The 25,805-nt window shown below is 42.8% G+C and overlaps 1 protein-coding gene across 1 annotated transcript in view; it reads right to left on the bottom strand.

Moving 5' to 3' along the window:
* Nucleotides 1-683: 683 nt before the first annotated feature.
* Nucleotides 684-25,805, bottom strand: part of ADAM28 (ADAM metallopeptidase domain 28) — a 74,274-nt gene continuing 49,152 nt past the window's right edge. The window contains exons 12-25 of the mRNA XM_081890896.1: nt 23,404-23,581; nt 22,038-22,127; nt 20,955-21,150; nt 20,430-20,532; nt 19,103-19,259; nt 17,736-17,816; nt 15,750-15,828; nt 13,717-13,819; nt 12,790-12,886; nt 10,584-10,649; nt 9,234-9,290; nt 6,762-6,839; nt 5,926-5,994; nt 684-4,558 (exon numbers count right to left, since the gene is read on the bottom strand). Coding sequence (XP_081747022.1) covers nt 4,526-4,558; nt 5,926-5,994; nt 6,762-6,839; nt 9,234-9,290; nt 10,584-10,649; nt 12,790-12,886; nt 13,717-13,819; nt 15,750-15,828; nt 17,736-17,816; nt 19,103-19,259; nt 20,430-20,532; nt 20,955-21,150; nt 22,038-22,127; nt 23,404-23,581 — 1,387 coding nt within the window. The 3' untranslated portion in view covers nt 684-4,525. The remainder of the gene's footprint in view (nt 4,559-5,925; nt 5,995-6,761; nt 6,840-9,233; nt 9,291-10,583; nt 10,650-12,789; nt 12,887-13,716; nt 13,820-15,749; nt 15,829-17,735; nt 17,817-19,102; nt 19,260-20,429; nt 20,533-20,954; nt 21,151-22,037; nt 22,128-23,403; nt 23,582-25,805) is intronic.

The raw sequence follows: 25,805 nt of genomic DNA, 5'->3' as shown, positions 1-25,805 counted from the left end.
CCCTCCAGCTACTGCCCGCCTCCTCCAGCCTCGCCAGAGGTCAACAACTCTGGGAAATGGGGGGGGACGACACCGGAGGGACCTTTGCACCATGGCGCTGTCCATCTGCAACCCAAAAAGTCCATAGGCACTGGCGCTTCTTCTGCACATGTGCGCAGTGCGATTGAGCATTTCTGCACATGCCAGCATGGTGAAACATGGAAGTATACACTTCCGGGTTTGCCGCATTCGTAATCCGAAAGTTATGTATCCAGAGCGGTACGTAACTAGAGGGTCCACTGTACTTCTCCTACAGTGTGGTTAAACTATGGGATTCACTCCCACAAGCAGTGATGGGCACCAACTTGGATGGTTTTAAAAGAGAATTAGACAAAATAATGGAGGGGAAGGCCATGTTCTGCCTCCACTGTCACAGCAATATGCTCAGAATCCCAAGTGGGGAGAGGGCTCTTCAGCCTAGTGAAAGCAGTGAGTGGGGGAATGCAGAGAGGAAGGGATAGCACAATCTCACCCACAGCGCACACACAGGGGCTGAATTGTGTTTGTTCTGGAGCACCATAAGTCCTTCAAATTGCAACAATACAATAACACATTTGTATTCCACACCATTTGTTACATTACAAATGAAAACGAAATATAGAATGTTTTGTGTGTGTGTGTGTGTCCCTCATTAATTGTGCTGCTTTAAGGGTCAATATTAATTTTATTTTTCATGCTTTAGGCTTTGTTTTGACATTCTGCAACGATCTCTAATTGCCATGCTGAGATAGGGTCATAAACCTAGACATTTTTCAGAAATGTAAATTGGCACAGAAGCAATTTAAACAAAATAAAATGATGGATAAATAGACAAGATACTCTACAGCAGGGGTTTTGTCTCCCCCGGAAAAGTTTAGACTTTATATAATAACATTTTAAATACAGATATATTTGTAAATACACTTTCTCCATAGATAACAATATAACATTTCAAAATCTCCATTCACCAGATGCAAAATCACTTAAAAAGTAAAGGTAAAGGGACCCCTGACCATTAGGTCCAGTCGTGGCCGACTCTGGGGTTGCGGCACTCATCTCGCTTTATAGGCCGAGGGAGTCGGCGTACAGATTCCGGGTCATGTGGCCAGCATGACTAAGCCGCTTCTGGCGAACCAGAGCAGCGCAAGGAAACGCCGTTTACCTTCCTGCTGGAGTGGTACCTATTTATCTACTTGCACTTTGATGTGCTTTCGAACTGCTAGGTTGGCAGGAGCAGGGACCGAGCAACGGGAGCTCACCCCATCGCGGGGATTCAAACTGCCGACCTTCTGATCGGCAAGTCCTAGGCTCTGTGATTTAACCCACAGCGCCATCCGTGTCCCGCAAAATCACTTACAGTACATTAAAAAAATAGCTCCACCAAGGTGGGGTGGGGAAACACAGAAGAAATAATCAATAGAAAACTCATGGCTGGAGAAAAGGGATATGAGCTAGCGAGAAACTTTCTTGACCTGCCCCCTTTGAAATGCATGGAGGATGCATCTGAGAGTACAACTGCAGAAGATTCCATATATGCTGTTAAAGAGAGTGGCTCTGCTCCATACCCTCCATGAGCTCTTTTCCTGCCTGGAATGTGTCCTTGACAGAAGAACAAGGGGCAACTGATTGATAATGCTGTGTCATCAGCAAAGGCAGGAGGGATGCCGTCCCATCTGAGCTTTAAAAGCAGAGTAGAGAGTCGACAGGGCGGTGGCTTTATCTTTATGTTTAAACATTATAACTCTCTAAAAATGTGACTTGTAGCTGAAACTTGGCAATCTTCTATTTGTGTGTCTGGCTCATAGGCAGGGACAGCCGCAAGGGAGAAATGGTGATGCCCAATGATTCCTTTAGCCCTCCTTTCCCTCTTCTTGCCTGCCTGCTCCTTCTCCTCAGGCCAAGAAACCTGATCTCTAAGGTTTAATGTCCACAAGCAGTGGAATGAGGTGGTAGAGCCCTGAAGGGGATGGCAGAATAGATGGGACTACTTGAGGCTGAAGGTGGGAGGCAGGTGCCATTTGAGTGTGTTCCCCATGTCCAAGCACTCCCTGCAAGCAGAAAAGCAGCACACCCAGGGGAAATGTTGTAACCAACTTCTCTCTTTGCTTTATTTGCTCTACTTGCAGGGAACCACTCTCTTTCTCAAACACACTCACCACTCTAATACCTCTGAGCTAAGCAGTGGGGATATGAGATTAGAAGGGGCTACAGAAGGGGTGGAGTTGGTAATCTTTTGTAACATGCTGTCATGTGCAAGGCTAAAATTTTCTGTCCCCCAAATGGATCTTCTCAGTTTTGTGCCCTGTCTGCTCAGTGCCCTGTGGGGAGGAACTGTCCGCACAACCCTGAATCTGGCACTGGCTGCAGAGAAAAAGCAGCAGCGAGGGTTAACCCCTTCCCCACTGCTGTTGCTGCTTTTCCATAAATGCTTACCATGACTCCACATTCACAACTCTTGTATTTAAGGCCCAAACTCTGGTTTCATCTGAACTATTGATAAATAAAGACCATCTTACAGCTCTCTGTATGCACAGTATTCTGATTGTACTCTTTGCCTGGTGACAAGTATTGTGCTCAAATTTGAAGACTGTATCAGAAATACGGTATTTTGAGGTCTTATCTGTGCTGTGAATGTAACAAAAAACATGAAGAGGTGGTTGGAGAGTGCTGGTCCACGAAGAGACACGTGCTATGGATTTTTGATTCTGTGCCTTGTGTGGTATCCTTTAATTTCACAGATTACTCTTTCGACCTGTTCTTCCTTCAGAGAGCTCTGTACAGCTTGCAGGTCAAGGAATCTAGGTGAGCTTTCCAGTTAGGCAATTTAGACTGTTCCTTGGTTTTACATTGTGATGTGCTTACTTCAAAATGTGGTTAAACCAGCCCTTCTGCAGTCATGTTCATTCTGCTGAGTCAAACCCCTGTCACCTGCTCTGATGGCATTTCAGTTCCAGCGAGCCCTGATTTCTGCTCTTTCCAAATTCCAATTTAACCAGAGAAAAATCTGTAATTAATTTCAGAATCAAACCACACCATTTGTTTTGGTTCATATGCATCTTCTGTCTACCACTTTTCTGGTCCTGACGTGCATATCTCTCAGTAAAACACTGCAGAAAAGCAATCCTGATATGATCACATCCCTCACTACAATCAGTGTTACTGATGCGTGCATGTATCCCAAGGAATCTTGATGCAACTGTGCATATGATCACATCATGCTTGCTTTGGTGATGCAGAGGGAAGGAGACATGAATTAACTGAAAAGTAAGCAAACTGTGGACACACAGTGTTCTGTGTGAGGAGAGAGCGAGCAATGGAGAATCCTTATCAAAATACAGTGAAAGGTAATTGTTCTGACCTAACAAGTCTATACTTCTAGTTGTGTTGGTGTACCTGATTTTTTTGATATTGCATGAAGTACATTGGATCCCATTGCTCCCCCGCTAATTTCTACAGTAATCATTTCACTACTGACCTTTTCATAGAGTTAACCCAAAAAGAAAGAATATACTGTTGTATTCCAACTTATTTCACAGCCACATACAAATCAGGTGCTTAAAGCATATGTGAGCATTTGAATAGTAGTGTTTCTTAAGTTTACACTCTATGATAAATAAACTATTTAAAATGAAACTCTAGTCTAAGCAAGTGCTGACAAGGATGCCTTCTGTCATTTAGGGTTGCCAACTGCCCTGCTCCTCTGCCTTTAACAGCAGCTTGGATTGAAAGAATCTGCATTTGAGAGAGAAACACAGTCATCTGCACATATCTGCAGATCAAGCTGCTGTTAAATGCACAGGCGCAGTGCTGGTAAAAGAAGCTGGCAACACTAGTACCATTGCACATTATGGAAGCTGTTTAGCAGTAAATGCGTGAAGCACAAGAGATTTGGAGTCTGAGCATCCTGAGAAAGTGATGGTTTGTGGACGCATCAAGGTGGAGAGAAGGGTCAAACAGATTGACGTTCCCCCATTTTAATAGCCTGCATTGTTTTGAGGGATTGTTCAAGGCATGGTGGTATGCTCTCACTCCACGAAAATAATACGAGCAGTTCAGTAGTCAGGGAAAAATCCCACTCCTAATCCCATAAAGCTTTGAGCAGCCTCCAAAAACCTCAGGTCTTGTCCACAGATGGCAGTGATGGGCGATCACAACTGGCCTGGAGATCACTGGCCCAGAAAGAAACTTCATTGCTTAAAACTACGTGGCTCAGTTCACCGTTTCTTTTGTACCAGGATCTCCTAAATCATGATTCTGTCACTATGGATATATTGCAAAATGCTTGAATATTGCACCTTTCAGTTACTTGCTGAAGTGTCAGGAGGATTGCAGGCAACAATACTCTGAACACAAATACTTCAATTCCTTTTGCTGACAAAACCATTAGACCTTTTAAAACAAAGCTTGTTCTGTTTTCTTCACAGATTGAGAAGCCATGGGGATTGGTGATGGGGGGGAAGGTTCCTTGAAACTGGAGAACAGTATTTGGTTTGGTCCTTCATTTGCTTCATATCTTGGGGTTACCTGGGGGCTTCAATGCCTAAGACAAAAGCAAAGAGATGCTGAAGTCTAAGAAAAGAAAAACAAAGTTCCCCAAGTTTCTCCATGTTGCAGTCCTAAGCACAACACCTATTTTTTAGCTATTTAAGTTTGATTAAGCTAGTTATACAGAAATGGAGGTGCTCAAGACAGCTTGCATAAAAGCCCAATAAAAGCAATAATAAAATCATTATACATACAAATTGATAAGAAATGTAAAAATAGCATCTTAAAAACAAAAAATGAAAAATGAAACTCCTCCATCATATTTCTCTGGCTACATAGATTGATATATTCTCCTCACCTTTGCTCTGATATATTTGTACACACATGCAGATCCCACAGATTCAGCTCTCCAAACAGAGAGCACCTTTTACTTCCTTGTTTGCCTTTTGTTGGTTAGCTGAGGAATGGAGGGAGGGAGGCGTAGTGATAAGACAAATTAGTGAGCCTTTTTTCTAGGCTTTCACAGGTTTTCTTGGCTTTGGGGGGCAGGGTCAAAATTCCATGGTCGGGAACACATTAGAAATTTCCCCATAGGTATACGTAGAAAAGATGGATTGCGGGTGGCGCTGTGAGTTAATGTGGTCATGCTGGCCACATGACCCGGAAGCTGTACGCCGGCTCACTCGGCCAGTAAAGTGAGATGAGCACCGCAACCCCAGAGTCAGCCACAACTGGACCTAATGGTCAGGGGTCCCTTTATCTTTACACGTAGAAATAGTGGACTCATGTAAACACTTGCAGACCAAATGATTTCTAGGAAACACATTGTGCTCAGTAAGTGGGGCCTGTATGTATGTATACATCTTCACCATCCATTTTTGTAGTGTGCCACATCCTCAAATTATTCCTGCCTTTCTCCCTTGAATAAGAGGTAGGGATGGTCACTAACTTGGATTGCTTTAAACTAAAACTAGACAGCTTGATGGAGCATAAAGCTACCACTGGCTATTAGCCACAACGTCTGTGTTCTATGCACACTGTTGGGGCACCATGGCTCTGAACAACATCTGCTGGGAATTGCAGAGGGGAGAGTGCGGTTGTGCTCAGGTTCTGCATAGCCTGCCCTACGCTCCCCAAATGGCTTCCTTCCCTCAGGTGCAATGCACACGTTCTTTGCCTCAGGGAACAAAAGGTTATAGTTGAGCACATTGCCACAGGAATGAAGAAAGTGGCTGCTGGGTCTTCCCCTGAGAGATGAGGCCACAGGGTCCTTCTTGCCCAGCATGCTGTCCTTGCAGTGGCCAACCCAGGGGAAGCCCAGAAGCAGGACCTGAGCACAACAGCACCCTCCCAACCTGCTGCTCCCAGAAGCCATCATTCAAAGACATCAGCATCTTCCTTGTGAATCTTGGGGCTCCTTACCTGGGGCGGAGGTGGAGGAGCTGCCTTACACTTGAAGTGGGGAGAAGGAGTTGCCGTCATTGCTGCTGCCTGTAAGAGAAATGCCACATTTTCCTGATCAGATGTCAGTCACCCCCTTTTCTCTCTTCAACACAACCAACTCACCCAGGCAGCTTATTTGGAGCTTATTTGAAAATTCCAATTCCAATTAATATTAATATTAACACAATGAATAAATAAATAAATACGATATTGATCATAATGAAGATTTATCCTGCCTTCTGCAAAAGTGCACAAAATCAGCACAGTACAAAATAAGGTAAAAACAAATGGCAGTCTGAAAAGGATGATTTGCATTTGCCATAAACTTTATTTAAAAGGGGGGTGTATATCCAATACTAGTCATACTTAGAGAAGTCCCATTGAAGTTAATGGATGTGGCTAACTTAGGTTCCTTAATTTCAGTGAGTCTACCCTGAATAGAACTTAGTTGGATGCAACCCAAAATCTCAAGGAGATTTACAACCAATTCACATTCAAAAAGCAGGGTGGGGTGGGAGGCAGAGGACTGCAGGTTCCATCTGTAATCTGGCTGATTTTTTTCCTGTCAACTTTACCAAGGCTCCCCCTTAACCAGGATTTGAAATCAGGATTTGAGGCTGCTTCTGGAGTTAACAGTCATTAACTTTGGGGGTAATGGCATCTGAACTACCCCTGCCATTTTTTCTAACTGCAGCCTCTCTCTCTGGGAAAAAGTGAAAATGGACAACTAGTTGATTGAAGAAGATTCACACTGGTGATAGTTGCACTAGCATTCAGTTAGAAAGGATAGAGAAAATCCTGAAGCAATTACTTACTGCATTGCTGTTGACAGAAGAAAACCCTGTCTTGGCAGTTGGAATTGGAGGTGGAGGAATGTTTGGCTTTACAATTGGCTGGAATAAAAGAAAAGAGGAGATTATCTAAAACATTTCCGCATAGTAAGCAAGAAAGATATCAAGACAGCAGGCAAGGATATCTGAAGAAGGCACCATTTTTTAGGGGACAGAAAACAAGGCTGGAGCGGTGCTTTCTGTGTTTTGCTCATACTCAGAATCTGACTCAGCTGTCTGCAGCAATTGCCAGCTAAGGGAGCTTGTTGTCAGGGCTTGTGTGGGCAACATAGACTTATACTAATTTAACATTCATTTCCTTTTCTCAGGAAACAGCAGTTCTTTTAGGAGAGGAGAGGGCACTCTTTACAGAGAATTCTCAGCAATCTCCCCAAACAACAATGCCCAGGATTCTTTGCAGGAAGCTGTGACAATTAAATTGGTATAAAACCAGAGGCGGATTTAGGGGAGCAAAACTGGTTCAGTCACACTGGGCATAGAGCCTCGGGGACACCTTAGGGGATGCTGAAACTATGATTTAGAATAGAGCACAAGAGGCCGGGGTCACTGAACTTTTGCATCACACAGGGCGCTGCTGAATTTGAGACCCCAAGATCTGCCACAGATAAAACCTATATAGTTTGGTGGTGTAGATGTGTGATCTGTGCACATAAAAGGGATTACTCAAAGGGACTACTACTGTGTGCTGGCCATGCAAGAAGCTATGTGAACTCTACCATAAGAAAACCTTCACTGAAGCAAGCCATGCCCACTCACCAGATGCCATATAACTACTGGAGTGAGGGAGGTAAAACCTAAGCTACCAAGGAATAATCATGAGCACAGGAATGTGTTCCCAATTTTTCCTTGGCAATAGCTTTTGCATTCAGAACTGTTTAAATTCAGCACCGGGTACAAGCCCTGCTGCTTTCCAGTAGGCTCACCTGATGTCATATGCTGGCAGGTGACTGACAGGTGCGTGGAGCTACCCACCAATCAAAAGTGGTCCGTGGAGGAGTGGCTCTAGTTGATCTGGCTCACTGGACAAAAGTGGTTCCCCAGCCTTTGTATAGACAATACTGGGCTGCAGGGACCAATGGGCTGACTCAGGGTGAAATGGCTTTGGAAGTCCAACTCATTGTTTTATTCATCTAGGCAAGCATCCCACAATCATGTAAAAAGGTAAAAGGGTAAAGGGCCCCTGGGTGGTTAAATCCAGTCAAATTCAACTATGGGGTGCGGCTATCATCTCTGCTTTCAGGCCGAGGGAGCCGGCGTTTGTCTGCAGACAGCTTTCCAGGTCATGTGACCAGCATGACTAAACTGCATCTGGCGCAATGGGACACTGTGGCGAAAGCCAGAGTGCTCACAGAAATGCCGTTTAGCAGTACCTATTTATCTATTTGTGCTGGCATGCTTTTGGACTGCTACGTTGGCAGGAGCTGGGACAGAGCAACAGGAGCTCACCCCATCATGCAGATTCAAACTGCCAACCTCACATAGCTGTCAAGTGTCCCTTATTTGAAGGGACAGTCCTTTATTCTAGCGCCATGTCCCGCTGCTGTCCCTTATTGATGGATATCCCTTAAATGTCCCTTAAATTTCAAAGGAAGCAGCTCCTCTCCCTCCCTCCCTGCCAGCCAGGGAGGAGGGAGGCTCCGACTGTGTTGCTTGGCTGTGTTGCTCACCCAATAAGAAGTCTAAGAACGACTGGGGGTGGAGCTTGCATGCCTTGTGTTAATGCAAACTGGCTAGTTAATGCAAACTGAGGGGTTTTTTGAATGCTGGATGCCATTTTGTTGCACGTGCTGCTGCAAACTTTGCAGTGCAAAGCCAGGCCGGGGAGCCATTTTAGTTGAGGTTGCATAGGCCTTGTGATTCAGATTCTATTCAGTTGAACCTCTGTTTACAAAGTTGGTTGGACAGTGTTCTCGAAGCTACCAGCATGAGTTTGACCAGACTGCAGGAGGACAGGAAGATTGGAGTGCCTGGAACAGGTGAGGCTGCAGGTCCCTTATTTTGGCTGCTGGTCCCTTATTTTCAAATCTGTAAGTTGACAGCTATGCAACCTCATGATCAGCAAGCTCAAGACCACAGTGCCACCTGCCTCCCTTTTAGGCTCATAGAATCGTTGTAGAATTGGAAGGCGCCCAAAAAGTCATATAGTCCAACCCTTGAATAAATGGAATAAATAAATTGGATTGAATAAACTGCTGACTCAGTATACTCTATTTGTCAGCCAGTTTAAACATGCCCATTTGTTTCCTTGACCTCAAAAACATGGGATTTAACACCCTATTTACTCTTCTATGGATTGAGATATGGAAGTTGAGAAATGGTGCCATACGATCCCCCTGGAACTCCAGTGGTCAATATTAGTGGGGAAATAATAGCACTCTTGATTCAGCTTTCCCCCCACTCCAGAAGGATCCTTCTTGAGCTCATTTAGGAACTTACCATTCTGGCATTTTGATACATGGTTGATATGTGGTTGCACGGTTCATCTGGAATTTGCTGAGGAATTATAAGAAGCAACATTTGGTTAGTGCTTCTATAAAGTGGAATAGTTGAATACAGTTTCATGCCACCTGACTTTCTAGAACCACAACAAATCACAAAGACACACGTTTCAACAATCCCCAGGTTAAAAGAACAAAATTTTCCATGAACATGAAAAACACCATGCTGGGGAGAAAGGTTTTTGCCTCAAGTTTATCTGTGACATGTTAATTTTTTGTGTGTGGTTGTGTGTGTGTGTTTTAAAGTAACTAACATGTTTAGTACACATGTTTACTCTAAAACAAGTCACATTAAATGCAGTGGAATTTACTTCTGACCAGAAATGCATACAATTGTATTGCACATTTTTGACATCGCTTTCATTCTTTTTTAAGCATTGCCATTAGCATAAATATATTTCCTTGTCAGAATGATGAGATATAATTGTGTAGATTGCATATTGCATTACATTTGCTGGGGTTTTTTTTTAGATTTTACTGTTACTAGGAGGAAAGGATGGTACCATCTAATCTTGGTCAGAGACAATTTAGCAGGCTTTCTGTTCCATCCCCTTTGTGCATTTAATCTGGTGAATTTTGTTCTTAGAAACCCACATGAAAACGTGTACTTCAATGCATATTTTTGAACATTTTTTCAAAGGATGCATTTCTAAATGTATTTTATCACAAAATATGCACATTCTTGAGCAAAATTCAGAGAAGTGTAAAATCCAAAGAACAACTATATTCTGATATGTACATTAATCCATCTGGTGCTGATTGGTCAGTTCAGGCTGCAATTCACAAACAATTAATTCCAGAAGCATTCTAGTTTCCAGTGTTGTTGTGGTCCATATTTAAAGGAATAACTATTTCATTTAATATTACTGTCAGGGAACTGACATCAGAGCGAGAGGCGGAGGCAGGGCTCCTGAGCGATGCCGGAGAGGGGACCAGCAGGGGGGAAGGAATTCAGCACAACACCAGTAGAGAAGGGAGGGAGATGGAGGAATTGGAGACTGGTCTCCAAGACCCTGCATCAGAGACTAGTGGAGAGAGCGCTGGCACACCCCTGCCTTCCCCTTACTTGCGCAGATGAGTTCCGCGCAGGGAAAATAGGAAGAGACTTGGCGTCAAACAGCTCTTATGCTGGAAAAGGTTCAAGAAACGCCCACTGACAGATTCTGCAAGCGACTGACCGGCCACGGAGTGTGGGCTGTCAGCCAAGGCATGGTGAACCAGGCAATCGGACACAACTAGCAGGCAACTTACGCACAAGTAACCCCTTACAACCATTACAATTACTTACAACAGAAACTGGTGGTTTGTTTGCTTGGGGTGGAGGTGGAGGGAGCAGGACTCTGGAAGAGGTGACCTAAAAGCAGGAAACAGCTTTTTAAACAGTGTGCCATCTTTGCTTTTCAAAATGAGGTATCCTCAGTTGTCACATGAATCTTACACATTACACAGGCATGCTAGAGAAACATATAGATGGTAATTTCAGGACTGAAAGGTAGACGTGCAAGTGCTACAGTCAGTGAGTTGTATCAAATTAAAACAAACTCAGAGCAGATCCACTGAAATCAGTGGATGGTTAAACAGGTCATGTCCATTGATTTCAGTGGGTCTACTCTCAGTGTGACTTAGTTGGATACAAGTCAGAGATGTTTCAGTAGAAAACAAGATAAACACAGTGAGGTAGGACAAGACTCACCCTTTATATTTGTGTTGCTGGGTGAACATCTTAGGATATTTTATATGGTACAGTGTTTTTAATTGGTTTTATTTTTGTATTATATCTTGTTAATTCACTTTGAGACTTTTTAGTGCAAAATGACTAACAAACGAAATAAAGAATGAAATAAACGCACCATACTAGGGGCTCAATTTTGGAGTTGCTGAGAACTTGAGCATTGCATAGCTATACAGCAGGGTAAGGAACCTCTGGTTCATTAGCCAATCTGGGCTCATCACCCTTCTCTAAGGCCATTCTGGGCAAGCCATACTGACTCATCCTATACCTGATGTCATACAGGTAAGGGCGGTGCTTTGCCAAAGCCCACTGGAGCAAAGTGTCCTCGCTTTGGGACTTCAAAGCACCAAATTCCATGACATCATGAAACTGAAAGGTGGGTAGGCTCACCCGCCTATCAAATTTGGCCAGTATGGTGGATCCTGATAAGGATTTGGACCATGGAACCAAAACAGTTCTGGTATATAGCATGGGGTGGATTCCCTGGAGTTGGAAAATTTTAAAAAAGATTGCTTTCCTTTCACCTGAAATATTCTTGCATATTGCCAGGAGAGGGTGTTATTTTCGCTCTGTAAGACACACTTTTTTCTTCCCAAAAAGTAAGGGGAAATGTCTGTGCGTCTTATGGAGCGAATGCATGGTCACTGGAGCTGAATTGCCCAGGGGCAAAAAGCAGATTATGCTTTTGGGGAGGGGGAGGCAAGTGGGTGTTGTAACAAAGCCACTGATCATTTGCTGATCGAGGAGAGAGATAAGGGACGCTAGAGATAAAGGAGGCTGCCTGGGAGGAGGGAGGTAAAGACAGCAAACTTTCAAAGGGGGAAACCAGGAAGACTAAAGCAATTAGGAGAGAAATTAGAAGAAAAGGAGGAGCAAAAAACTGCTCCAGCTAAAGAAAAGACACTAAGGCAAACAAGAGGGGAGTGTTGAAAGGAAACAGCTGATCAGTGGGATCGCAAGAGAGATAAGGGGGAGGTAAAAGCCCATGGATCCTCAGGATTTTTACATTGGGTCACCCCAAATTCACCATCAGATCACATAGCATATCCATGGCTACAGCCTGCACCAAACAAATCACGCATCCACTGTTTCCTGGGGCTGCAATGGTGCAAAAATGTGGTTACAAAGCACGGATCCACATGGATCCTCAGGATTTTTGCATTGGGTCTGCCCAAATTCACCATCAGATCACATAGCATGTCCATGGCTACAGCATGAACCACAAAAATAATACATCCACTGTTTCGTTCAGAATATTTTTTTTCTTGTTTTCCTCCTCTAAAAACTAGGTGCGTCTTATGGTCAGGTGCGTCTTATGGAGTGAAAAATACGGTAAATTGACAGCATGCTCACTCACATCCCTAATCCTCCTCTTCTGGATACTTACTGTAACTCATTCAAGGCTTCTTTATGGTTCAATTTCATCTCCCTGTCTGCCATCTTCAGCTTCCTTTCAGCTTTACTGACACCTCACTATTTTGTATATCCTGGAAACTTACAATTCCTTGTTTTTTCTGGGTTTTTTTCTTTAAAAAATATTGTTCATTTATTTTACAAACTTAGGAACTTGGGTTACCTAGGAAGTATGTAGAAATTTTGTGAAACCCAATTTTACTTCCAAACTGACAGAAACTCAGCCACCTGAGGGCCAGTATTATTGGGTAGAATGTTTATGATAACCTTATTCAAAGTGAATGGACTGCAAATGGTACAGGATCATTGCTTTTGCCCAGATATTTAAACTGTTTGTGTTGCTTCTCACCTCTGGAGGGCCAGGCACAGGGCCAAGATGCTGTCTTCTCTTCTGATCTTGACCTGAGAAGCCATGGTTTGTGGATCCAGCCACACTCTTGTGGGTGCTATCAAAAAACAGCAAATATTAGCATGCGGATTGAATTCATAACTTAGAACATCTGTGTTCTGTACACAGAAATGTAGAAGTCTTGGTCAAACAATATAGGATGCAGAAAAGACAGAGAATGGAGACCTTCACTGTCTCTCCTGAATCATATATTGCTTGGTCCAGAATAATAATAATAATAATAATAATAATAATAATAATAATAATAATTAATAATAATAACAACAACATCCCGTCCTTCTTTCCAAAGGAACACAGTGCTCTTGGAGGGGAAGCTCTGGATTTTGCCATTGCAGCATAGGAGAAATGAGGTATACCTGATCAGGAGGACTGATTCCAGAAGAGCTTGTTGTCTAGCCCTACAGTATTTTAAAGGAAACCAAACTGGTTTCAGACTTATATGCGAATTGGAATACATATATGAATTCTCCACTTTGAATTTTGCCTTGCCGTTTTGGTACAAAATACATACAAGCGTGCATTACTTTACAGGAAACGGGCATACAAAACTGTGTTTTATAAGAAACGCATAAATACAAAACACATACAATTTATGGTGCAAGTGCCTACAGATAGGCTGTGCTAGCCATCCCTAATCTGAACAGCTGCAAGTCCTCCACCCCTGCTTTTAATCAAGGCGAATTATAGCTCCAAATCAGCAGCTTCAGGCATCCAAAATCTAAGACTCTACTGCTCAAACTAGCCAGAGAACATCCCAATGTTCAATCTAGCCACACATGCCATTCTTAGTATTGAGCGCTTAGCAAATCCAGCAGTTAAACCCTTTTGCAAAAGTTTGGCTGACAATTCTTCACTTAAAAGATTCACCTTGGACTATTTTTCTTCTTTGAAATTTTGTACCGGAACAAGACAATGATGGTGACTGCTGTGACTAAAATGGCTAACAACACTGCAACAATGATGATGATATCTGCAAAAAAAGAACAGGCCATAAACAAATCTGAGATTGTACTGAGAGACAATTCTTGGAAATCATGCTTCCTCAAAGACTCCTATTCCTCATCTGTGACATAGGAAATGACCCAAAACACATTCTCTCAGCCCAGTTCGTGATGAACTAGATTTTCACAAAAGTGTTGTCAGAAAGCCTCACACCTTCCCTTATTCCTTCCAGTAGCACCTTGAAGACCAACTAAGTTAGTTCTTGGTATGAGCTTTCGTGTGCATGCACACTTCTTCAGATACGAAGAAGAGGTATCTGAAGAAGTGTGCATGCACACGAAAGCTCATACCAAGAACTAACTTAGTTGGTCTTTAAGGTGCTACTGGAAGGATTTTTTTTGTTTTGACTATGGCAGACCAACACGGCTACCTATCTGTACCTGGAACCTTCCCTTATCTTCTCCTTCATATCCAAAAGTGACTTAAAGCTTCTGTTTTCACTTTTGACTAAACTTTGAGGGAACTGTGGTTTATTCTAACTCTAGTTACTTACCAAACCAGAATGTCAATGCATGGTTTGAGCCTGGTTTGTTGTAACTATGGAGAGACCACAATCACCTCAAGGTGAGCATGGTTTAGTCCAAGGTGGATAAATTCACCTCCTTTTGTGAAAGAAGAAGAGGGGAGGTTGCATATGAACCACCATCCTCTTTGCATACAACTTCTTGCTCAGAGAAGGGTCATCTTGCAGCTAAGTAATGAACTACATCCTTCTTCAAACAGAGCTCTTCGTCTCCTCTTTCTGGCCATCATCAAACCAGCAAGAATTCAACAGGATGATATCACACTGTATGCTAGGATAATTGCATTTGTTTTCCTGCTACCCAAGGATCCTTCCCCAAATTACATAAGATGCAGTCCTAACCCTACTTACCTGGGGATAAGTCCCATGGAATTCAGTAGGACTGAGTAGATTTGGTTAAGATTTTACTAGTTATTACCCCCCCCCCCCATATTTTTATAAACTTGTTAATACTTTGGGCCGCCTGAGTTAACTACTTTATCAGGAGAAACTTGCAGTCATGCAGAGCAATAGAAGAGAGTTTGGTGTACACTTTGCTACATGTCCTGGAGACAGAACTTTAGTAAATATGGCCAACCTAATGCCACTGAAATCAGCAGTAAGGGAAGAATTTATAAGAAGCAAAGGTGAGTCACCCCAAATGACAGCAGTGCATTGAGTTCCCCCATCACAACTCCAGCAATGTATTACAGAACTTACCTGATGTCCTGATGTTGTTACCTAAATGATCATTCACTTCCATCACTAGCCCAGCTATGTGGAGCAGGAGAACACACAGAGAAATGGCTTATGCCAAACTGAGTTTGCAGCTGCAAACTTTCAACAATATTGGGACAGGGTGGGTTGTTCCCTGAAATAGCGGCCAATATTTCAGGTGGGATTTTTGGAAGAGTTCATGGTGAGGCAGGTTTACCATTTGTGGCAGAGAAGCTGTGCCGCTGCCCCCGCCCCCCGCCACCTCAACTCCCAATAAGGTAACAATAAAGCTCTGTTTAGCGGCTGGTGGATGCCATTTTTCACCCCAGAATACTCCAGAACGATGCTGGATCTGGGGCATTCTGGGGAAAACATGTCAGCTGCAAACTGGTAGCTTCTGAGAAGAGCTCCATCATTGCCTTCATTTTACTGTTTAGAGCTTTAAAAGGGGAGGACACTCATGGACGCCCCCATTGCAAATAGTAAGCCTGCCTCCAAATCCATTCAGAAGTCCTCACCCAATAGCCCAAATCCCCCTCCCCCCAAAAATAATCATCTGTGAATTGGGTGGCAAATTTGGGGAAGAGGCTATTTTGTTAGTCATATGACAAAAGAGTCCATGGTTATGTTAGGTGAAAATAAAGGGGGAGTGTGGCAGGGGGCTCCTGCTTTAACTCACATCTATTTGCTGTGGGGTCATCGCAATTTGGTGGCGCCCATCCTTCTTCACACTGGCATAGCAGCTCATGGTCACATACCTGTGATAGCACAGACGTAGCATTAGTCTCTAAAATGGGCACATGGAAAAGAAGCAGACTATGCTTGCTTTATTCATTCATTTATTTATTTTTACTGGAAAGATGTCTATCCTGCCTTTTGATCAGGTCTGTTATTCAATGCAGTGCAAGTCATAAAATAAACATTTTAAAATAAATACAAAATTATATAGATAACAAAGGCACAGCTCCAACAAATTATCAAAACTGCAGTCAATCCCAAAATTGGTGTAAGTCATCAGCTGTTAGCCAAAATACTGAACACACACAGAGAGACTTCTTTGAGAAGGGGGAAACTTTCAAAAATGTCTTGTCTACCTGAGATTCAAAGTTGGTCAAGGCCTCCTTGTGGAAAGGAATGGCCCTCACAATTTACAGAAGTAAACCTCTGGTCACCCATTGCCAGGACTCCAGCAGTGGAGAGACTGCTGCTGTCCTTCTTGTGGGCTTCCCATGGGCATCTCGTTGACTGCTGTGAGAACAGGATGCTGGACAAGATGGGCCTTTGGCCAGACTCCACAGGGCTCTTCTCATGATCTTATGTTCATGCTATGATGACCTGGCTAACCTTAGAAACTGTGATCCTGTCTCCAACCTTCCTGATTTGGGCAAGGTGACTGAGTGTGTGGTCACTTCTCAGCACCAGGATTTTCAGGATGAAACCAATTTTGCTCCTGTCCTGGTTTTAGGACCAAAACTGTCTTGCTCAGGACAGTGGATGGCCTACATCACCTGGCTCCCTTCCTCTTGTCTTCAGACTGTTAATTTAATTGCTGCTTTTCATGGCTGTAAGTTTTTTAGTAATACATGCTTATTCTTCAATGTATTATTAGGTTTCCTTTTATCTTTCTTTTGTAAGTTTCTCTGGGTACTTATTGGTAGAAGGATATAAATATTAAATGATATTTAAAAAAACAGAATAACACATTTAACAACAATATAGCAATAATATTAAATTAATAATTTCTTTTTTGTAAACCACTTTGAGGGTTTTTTTACAATCAAGTGGTAAATAATTTTTATGAAATAAATAAAAAATTAATAATAATAACAACAACAACAACAATTGTGACATTTAACGGTCACTGTTGCAATACCATCTGGTTCAGGGCTTGCTTTCAGCAACAGGTTTTGCCAGCAAGAGAGGACTTTGCATCCAATTCCACACATTTTGGCTAGTGCAACAAATTCTGGGCTCTTCATGCCATGGGACTCAAGGGTTAACCTCAACCAGGGAGCCCAAGTACATGTCCAGATACATCTTCATTGGCGCCAGTACAAAGTAATGATGGGTGAATCTATCCATTTTTGTTTCCTTCTCCTAGTATAAACTTTGTTGTGTGCATTTTTGCCTAATGTATACAGTTTTGAAGGAAATTTTCCCGAATATAATGCAGTTTTGCACAGTAATATGTGCATTTTGTGCACACTTTCCCCCAATATACACATCTGGGTTAGAGAACTGCATTGCAAAATTTAGGATAAGTTAAAATTTTGAAGGATAGCTGCATTCCAATTCTCATTAAAATGCAACTGAACACATTTCTCTCCCCCCATCCCTAGTAGAGACAGTTCAGAGAGCAACATACACAGTATCTTGTAACTGACAACCAGGACTGGGGCACTGGCATCCGTCAGAAGCTACAGAAGAAATACTGGGCATGGGCAGAGGTGGGGGAAAGCAAAAGAACCAAAGTCTCTAATGCAGAAATTCAGTGACTCATTGAGGAACATGGTCCTGGGAGAATACTGTGAGAGGAAGGGTGAAGAATACAGGCATACATGCTCAACAGAGGAAGGAAAGGCTTGTGTCTCTAAGCAGAACGTTTACAAAGGCCACTAAAAAGCAGCCACCATTATTCTTCCCTTAACTGTGATGTAACTCTTACAGCATGTCCTTGGCACTTGGAAGAACAGTTGGTAGACCTGTAGGCTCTCTCAATCTCGACACATTGCCCATTGCTGCAGACCTGAAAGCAAAATGCCAAAGATGATCAACAGGGTGGGGCGGTTCTTTTCTTTTCTGCAAAACTCAACACCACTGAAGCTTCAATTAAAAGGTTCAAGTAGTGAGTAAAGAGAAAGAGCCTTTTCTGCATGGGAACATGGATAGCCTCAGCCAGGTAGTATAGATAATATCTGGCTTAAGGTACAAATAGTGTGACTGGATATAACTTTCGGACCCTGTGCTCCCACCCACCATGTTGGTAGGCAGCTCAGATCACAGAATGATGTGGCAGCTTTCTAGCTTTGTTGTGTCCTCAAAGAAGGGGTACTTGTCAGTTTCTTGAGCCTGTGAGTCTAGAGACCTGCTTGGCTGGGGAGGAGATGGCCAGTCATGACTGAGCTATACTAACTTCTGACCTCCATCTTAAGATCCATATCACTTTAGAAGAGGGGTCATGCATGTTTTTTAGGCTCATGGGCACATTTGAATTTTGAGTGGGTGCTGTGTTGAGTGGGTCCTCTGGTCACTTCTCTCCCTTCTACGCCAGATGTGCTTCTTCTAAGCCCAGTGCTTCTTTTCTACAAAAAGAGGTGCCGGTACTCACCATGAAGTTGTTCCAGTAAGTGCCACACTTCTTAACAACAACAAAAGGAGGTGCTGGTACTGCGTACCCTTCAGTACCCCTTTTTAAAAAAGCACTGAGCACCCCACATGAGACAGAAGCACACACACACTTCCTTTTCCCAAGGCATCTGGGAAAAGATCCAGTAGAGCTAATCTGAACCTTGTAAAGGGAGAGGGAAAGAACATCACTCTTCCAACTTCCTCCTTCAACTCTAGGCATTTTTCAAGGGACGAAGAAGGTAACCACCTTCATCACCTCATGGAAGCAGAGAGAATGGGGTCAGAAGGCTTCCTAGGCACCACAAGAGGAATTCAAGGGCCCCAGAGCCCCAGTGGGAGCCAGGTAGGTGACTTCTGCTTTCAAAGAATAAGTGCGTTCCAATTTCACTCCTTAAAAGGGCTCAGGTAAAAAAAATTGTAATGGAATTAAATCTTCCAGCTGTAGCATTCAGGATATTATTGTGCCGGCATTTGAAGTATGTGAACATAACTTGGACAGGCTCAGTTCACAGGCAGGATCAGAAACATGGCTGACAAATGAAATGAACCCCAAAGGTGCAGCCCTTGAAATGGCTAACTCTGTTCTTGCAGCAATTCCAACAACTGCATTACAGAAATTGTGCTTGAGAAACCTCCCCCCTGACCACACCTGTGGATCAAAGGAAGAGAATGTGAGTCACTAACCATGCCTTCTCCGCATTTTGTTCCAGTGGCAACCATTCCACCATCTTCTTGGTCCTTGCCTGGGAAACTGCCTTTGCATGTATCAAACGACACTAGACTTCCAGTTGAAGGCATTCGAGAACCCCCTGTACAATATAACTTGCCACACTTTATATCTCTGAAAAGGAAGCAGACAGTTACCTTGAGTTTTTCTTTTAAACAAGAACAGACTAATTAGGGAAGTCATATTTTTCTCTCATTTGGAATCCTCATGCATTCACCAGATTAAGTGATATTCATTTGTGCTTCTGGAATAGCTCAGCTGGTGGAGCATGAGATTCTTCATCTCAGGGTTGTGGCTTCAAGCCCCGCCTGGGGCAAAGGATTCCTGCATTGCTGGGGGTGGACTAGATGACCCTCATGGACCTTTCCAAGTCTACAATTTTATGATTCTATTATTTATTTTTATTACTAGAGATGGGATAAGCAGAAGACTGCTCATCTAGGGATGGATAAACCTATCAATTTAGGTTCTCTCAGCTTCTCATTCCCCCCCTCCAGTCTTAAATTCAGTTTTTTGCACTTCCACAAGAATTCCCCCCAAAAAAGGTTTTATACAAAAACCTCATGAAAAATTGTCAGCATTTCAGAGCAAATTTAATATACACATATTTGTATGATCTTTTGACTAATATACACATTTTTTCATGTAGTTTCCCCTAATTTAATGCTTCTTTGGTATGCTATCTTCACTAATATATGCATTTAATAGCGCATTTAACCCTAATATGCATTTTTGAACACGTTACTTATCTGGGGAACTGCATTGCAAAATCCAGAGAGGTGCAAAATTTGAAGGATGGCTATTTTTCACATATTGTCTCAGAATGTGCTAATTAAATGTGAACTGAATCTAGTTTCTCCCTCATCCTTATGCTCACCCCACCCCCAGATTAACTGGGTTGTTTGCATAGGCCAACGGAACTCTGAAGCTCATTTAGGAGATGGTTCAAGCTATGAAAGAATACTCAAAGAACCCAATTCCCACCACCTGCAGCTGACATAATCTGCCTGAGAGCAGACCATGGTGTTTGCGAGCAGAATTGGAGGACCATTTGCAGCAGGTTGTGCTTCCTGACCTGAACCTCCTTGTGGAAATCAAGCAGAGACGGTTGACCTTTAAAGAGCCTCTGCTTAATTTTTCATGATGCCTCCTATTGGATACTTTTATACCCCACCTTTCTCTCATTCCGGAGCCCAAGGTGGTATGCATAGGGTCCCCAGGAATTGGTCAGACCAGACCCAGACAAACTATGCCCTGGGACAGATTTGTGTTTGTGGTGCTTACTTTTTTCCACATGGTATGTATGTGCCATTAGCCTTCTTGCAATGGCCATAATAAACCCCGTTCTGGTTTATAGCATAACAAGAATCCACACCCACTGTGGCACCTGAAAAGGCAAAAGAAATAAAATAAAATCTTCTTCAGCATGTAGCAGTATAATGGTATGAATCGCAAAAGCAGAACGCGAGCACAACACAGTGCCGGATCAAGCCAAAGGCACAACTTTTTACCAGTACTTTTTCTGCTGTGTTGCTAGGTGATGTGACTGAGCTGAAAGAGGTTTGGAATAGGTGTAAGTCTCTCCTTGCCCCATCCCACCCCTTTTCAGGGAGTCACACCAGCTTCGGTTCTCCTGGACGAGTCCCAGCAGAGGCAGCTGAGCCCTGATTGAGCTACAGTGAAGGAATTACACCAATGTAGCCTCAGCTGAGCTCCGGCTCAGCAGGAAAGACCAAGTTCCACTGAATACAAAACAAATCTGTAAGCCTCTTTCAAGTTAGATGTTCAGTAACTCCAGGGTTCACTCACCTGGCCCCCAAAGTGCAATGCATTGGTTCTGCAAAGTGGGACACTTCCCCATGTAGCAGTAGCCCTCGTTATTTTTGCAAGGGAATCCATTCACTCGGAAGCGATCCATCGGACATTGCTGAGAGGTCCCTGTGCACAGTTCTGGTAGATCGCAGTCATGCTTCACTGGCCGGCATACAGCGCCTGCTCTTCTAATCTGTAGGGGAAAGTGAAAGGTCATCCAATCCCTCGTTATTTATCATATTTAGCAGTGGAGATCAAATACAAATGATCATGGTTCTTCCAGTCTACAGTGAAGCCTTCTCTTCATCTGCCTTGCTGGCCACCTACTAGGGAAGGATGGGCATCCCAACCCAAACAGCTCCAGGGGTTTCCACGAGACCCTCAGTGTTTGTCGGAGGGGATTCAAGCACATACTGGAAAATTTAGTTTTGCAAAGTCAATGTGGATTAAAGTGTTCTACTGCAATAAATCCACTGTTAAACAAGACAAGAACTATTTTTCAATTAGGAAAGAGGCAGGGAAATGCATCAAGAAGTATGAATGCTCATTGTTCTATAAGCTCTCCACAAACAAATCAGAATGAATGCTCAATAAACAGGTCATCTGGAGAAGTCCAAACATAGCCTGGATTCCCGACTGAGCCCATAGGGTTGTATCCAACATTAAGTCAGACCCATTGAAATTAATGTACATGGCTAACCTAGGTCCATTAATTTCACTGGATCTAGTCTGAGTAAAGTTAATTGGCTACAACGTATAGTGTTACATTGCCTGAAAGCCACAATGGAATTCATGTCATAAGTGGAGACCATCATATTCAACTTGTGTTACTTACCAGAACTAAGAGGTTGCCATAAGAGGTCCATTCCTCTTGTGGCAACAGAACTAATCAACCTCCCCACAAATTCCTGTGCAGACATGTTAATAAGTTTCAACTGCGCTTTAGAAGGCAACCCAGAAAGAATAAAAATATGCTTGCTATCAATATGGGCAATAGAGAAACAGAGATTACATCTCCATTTGACCAATGTGCAGCAAGATTGAGAGGTATTATTTTCACTGTAGGAAACAAAGTCTTACCTGGCAATTTTCACAACACTCCCCATATCCACATTTAGCACCTGGCTTCAGTTTACAAGTTGCAGCCTCACAGCAGTCATTTTTGCATTCCTTAAAACCAAGAACAGTCCTGTATTATCAACTTAATTTTGCCTGATCTCTTCCAGCTAGTATCTTTTCAGATGGGTAACTAATAAAGGAGGAAAGTATTTCTTCAGCGCACTTCATCTAAAATACTAATGATCATAAACTGAAAGGCGTATTTAACCAGAGCTGTGTGACCTTGGTGTTAAAAAAAGTCAAAATGAAAAATGAAAATTCTGCACTAAGCTAATTTATTGTGCAAACCAAATATATTTGCATAATATTCCCCCTTTTATTTTGTATAATTTATTCTGCCTAGCTCCTCATGGGTTTATGCAAGAGACTGTCACCCTCTCCCTGCCAATTGCAAATCACGCTCAGAGCAGGTCTCTGGCTTCTCATTTGAAAACATAACCTGAAATGTTCACTGTTCAGCACCCAATGCCATATCCAGTGCTTCTTCTATGTTCCCACAGAACAGTTAATGAGTAGTTACCACATTGTTACTTTAAGGTTGTATTGGAAAGATACTACATCATGGAATTGTATCATTCCAGGTGCATTGTTTGGTCTTGTGTTGGCAAAAGGAAAAAGGAGAGAGGAAAAGGAAAAAGGAAAAGGAAAAGGAAAAGGAAAAGGAAAGGCTGTTGCTGCTGCTGCTGCTGCTACGTAGTTATCCCAGGGCATGATCCAGGTTTGATGGGATCCTCAGCAACATATCCTCGGATGGACTCTTTCTTACATCAGTGGATTTGCCTTACAGAAGTGGTAAGTGGTAGGAGCAGCGGGTGGCTATTTAACTTTCCCACAATGCCCAAGTGACACTACGGCAGGAGCACTGTGGAACATTTAAAAGGTAACTCACAAGCACCAGGACAGAAGTCAATAGCCGTGGGCCCTGTCTCAGAGCCAGCGTGAGGGCAGCTGCCCAGGTTCCTGCTGCTGATGCTAGGCTTGAGTAACTACCCCCCTGTCCAACCCCCAAATTGCAGTTATTTCCCTTCACACATCATTTTCTTTTTCCAATTTGGTATCATCTTGCATTTCCTGGCTCCTTCAAACAGAGGATACACCACTTCTATCTGCATTAATAATATTTTTTTAAGGAACTTTTGCAACCCTCACTTCAAAATTAAAATTTCCAAATTTGAAATTGGAACATTGGTACACTGATATGCATTGCCAATCCATGTGTTCTTTAATGTGAAAGTGCACCCAGTTATGCCATGAAACAGCCATAAGATTCTGTTAAGAATTTCACCCATTGACAAGTTCCTTTTCACAGCAGTTCATTAACAGATACCTCTGGAGAGCCGCAGTCACATTCTTCTCCCTCTTCAACAAAGTCATTCCCACAGACTGGGGTTGCAATGATATCTTTTGGAGATGGCATGTTAGTTATACAGGATGGGGTCCGGTCCATGATGTATTTCTGAAAATCCTGCAAACTGCAGGAGCTGAAGTCCCGGGGAGTTTTGTAGCTGTAAAGATGAAAAGATATGTGGGAAACTATTCTAGCCAATAATTGGGAGGGATAGTATAGTGCAGTGGTAGAATGCAATGCATGAATCAATGAATTGCTTAATGCCACAATAGTCTTCTAATATATAAGAACCAGCTGGACAGATATTTAAATAGTGTGGCTTGGTAGTTTCCTATAGTGCTAAATAAGCAAAGAATCATCATCACTAACTCACTCAAATTCTTCAGGAAACACAGCAGATGCATGGATAGACTAGAGTGGTGCAAATTTTGTTTTCCCAATGTGTCAATTTTGGCCACATCTACCCCGAGGCTACAGAAGATGCAAACACACCTTTCCCCTCAATATGTCACAACCAGTTCTCACAGATTCTGCACAAGTCTTAAGACCAGGTTATATAGTCATTTTAAAAAAGAAAAGAAAAATACAATGAAATCTGTATTTTGAGAACCAAAACCTAAGACCACAGTCAGGACAAGAATTCTCACTCTGTGGTGCAGTTTTCTTGCAGAATTTTGTATAGACGTCTAAGAAACCTATTTCTGCTTACCACTAGTATTATGCAAGATCCCTTTTTGCAAGATCCCTTGGTGACCAATGTTCATGCCCGTGAGAGACGTGCATTCTATCAAGAAGTCACCAGGGAAGACTGCAACTGATTTGCTCAATGCACATCCGTTTTTTTAAAAAAAATAATGCCTCTAATCAGTTTACAAGAGATATTACATTTATCAATAAAACAGTACAAAAGGCAAGTAATTAAAACATATGAAATATAATTAAAATTAACAGTAAAAGATCAAAACATGCCAACATCTGTATGTCTGGATAAAAAAGGTAAAGGGACCCCTGACCGTTAGGTCCAGTCGTGGCCGACTCTGGGGTTGCGGCGCTCATCTCGCTTTATTGGCCGAGGGAGCCGGCGTACAGCTTCCGGGTCATGTGGCCAGCATGACTAAGCCGCTTCTGGCAAACCAGAGCAGCGTACGGAAACGCCGTTTACCTTCCCGCTGGAGCCTATTTATCTACTTGCACTTTGACGTGCTTTCGAACTGCTAGGTTGGCAGGGTACTTCTGGATAGGCTTGCCTTAAACAAATGTTTTAAGCAGGCGCCTGATGTCAACAGGCAAGGAGTTCCAAAGTGTAGGTCCTGCCACATTAAAAGGCTGATTTCTTTCAAGTATAGAATGAGTGTTATCTGCAGTACTATTTTTCTAGAAAAAGAAACAATGAACACCTCCCTTATTCTCTTAGAATGGCAATGGTGCCCACCTAAGAGGTGCAGGAACTCAGTTCCAGTGAGTTTTGGCTGAGAAAAGGTCCTGGCTACTTGTAAACGTGCCAATTCAGCAGATCTAAGCAGTCAATTGGGCATATATGAGGTAAGGTGATCCTACAAATAAACTGGTCCCAAACTGCTAAGGGGTTTATATGTAATGTCAATACAGTGGTGCCTCGCAAGATGAAATTAATCCGTTCCGTGAGGCTCTTCGTATAGCGGTTTTTTCGTCTTGCGAAGCAAGCCCATTGACAGCTTAGCGGATTAGCGCTACAGCTGTCAGGCGGCTTCTAGCGATCAGCTGTTAAGCGGCTTATCAGCGGAACAGCTGATAAGCGGCTTAGCGGCTTAAGAAAAGAGCGAAAAAAGTGAAAAAACCCCGCGGGGGGGGGATGCAAGATTTTTTTCGTCTTGCGAAGCAACCCCATAGGGGAATTTGTTTTGCGAAGCGCCTCCAAAACGGAAAACCCTTTCGTCTAGCGGGTTTTTCGTCTTGCGAGGCGTTCGTCTTGTGGGGCACCACTGTATTCAGTCCTTATTGTATTTTAATATTTTTCTGGAAGCTGTCCAGAGTGGCTGGGGAAACCCAGCCAGATGGGTGGGGTATAAATAAATTATTATTATTATTATTATTATTATTATTATTATTATTCAGTCACTTCATCTGAAAAAGCTTTATTCTGGTCAAACTAGCAGCCAAGCAATGTGTTACATTAAAGCTCTGTGTTTGGAATTCCATATGTAATTTTCTTTTTTTTAAAGCAGCTGTTGTTTTTTATCAGGGCCATGGCTAGAGGAAGAACGATTTAACTCTTCTCTGAAATACCATGGCCCCAATACAAATTGCTCCTTCAGACCTGCTATTAGCTTTGAAGGGGAAGATGTGTTGGCTTTAAAATATAGGTTTTCTGCTTTCCCCCTCCATGGCTAAGCAAAGCTCCA

The sequence above is a fragment of the Podarcis melisellensis genome (genome assembly GCF_964234715.1).
Source record: "Podarcis melisellensis genome assembly, chromosome: 15".
Taxonomy (NCBI): Eukaryota; Metazoa; Chordata; class Lepidosauria; order Squamata; family Lacertidae; genus Podarcis; species Podarcis melisellensis.
Note: the sequence above shows the minus strand (reverse complement) of the source record. Positions and strands in the feature narration are given on the sequence as shown.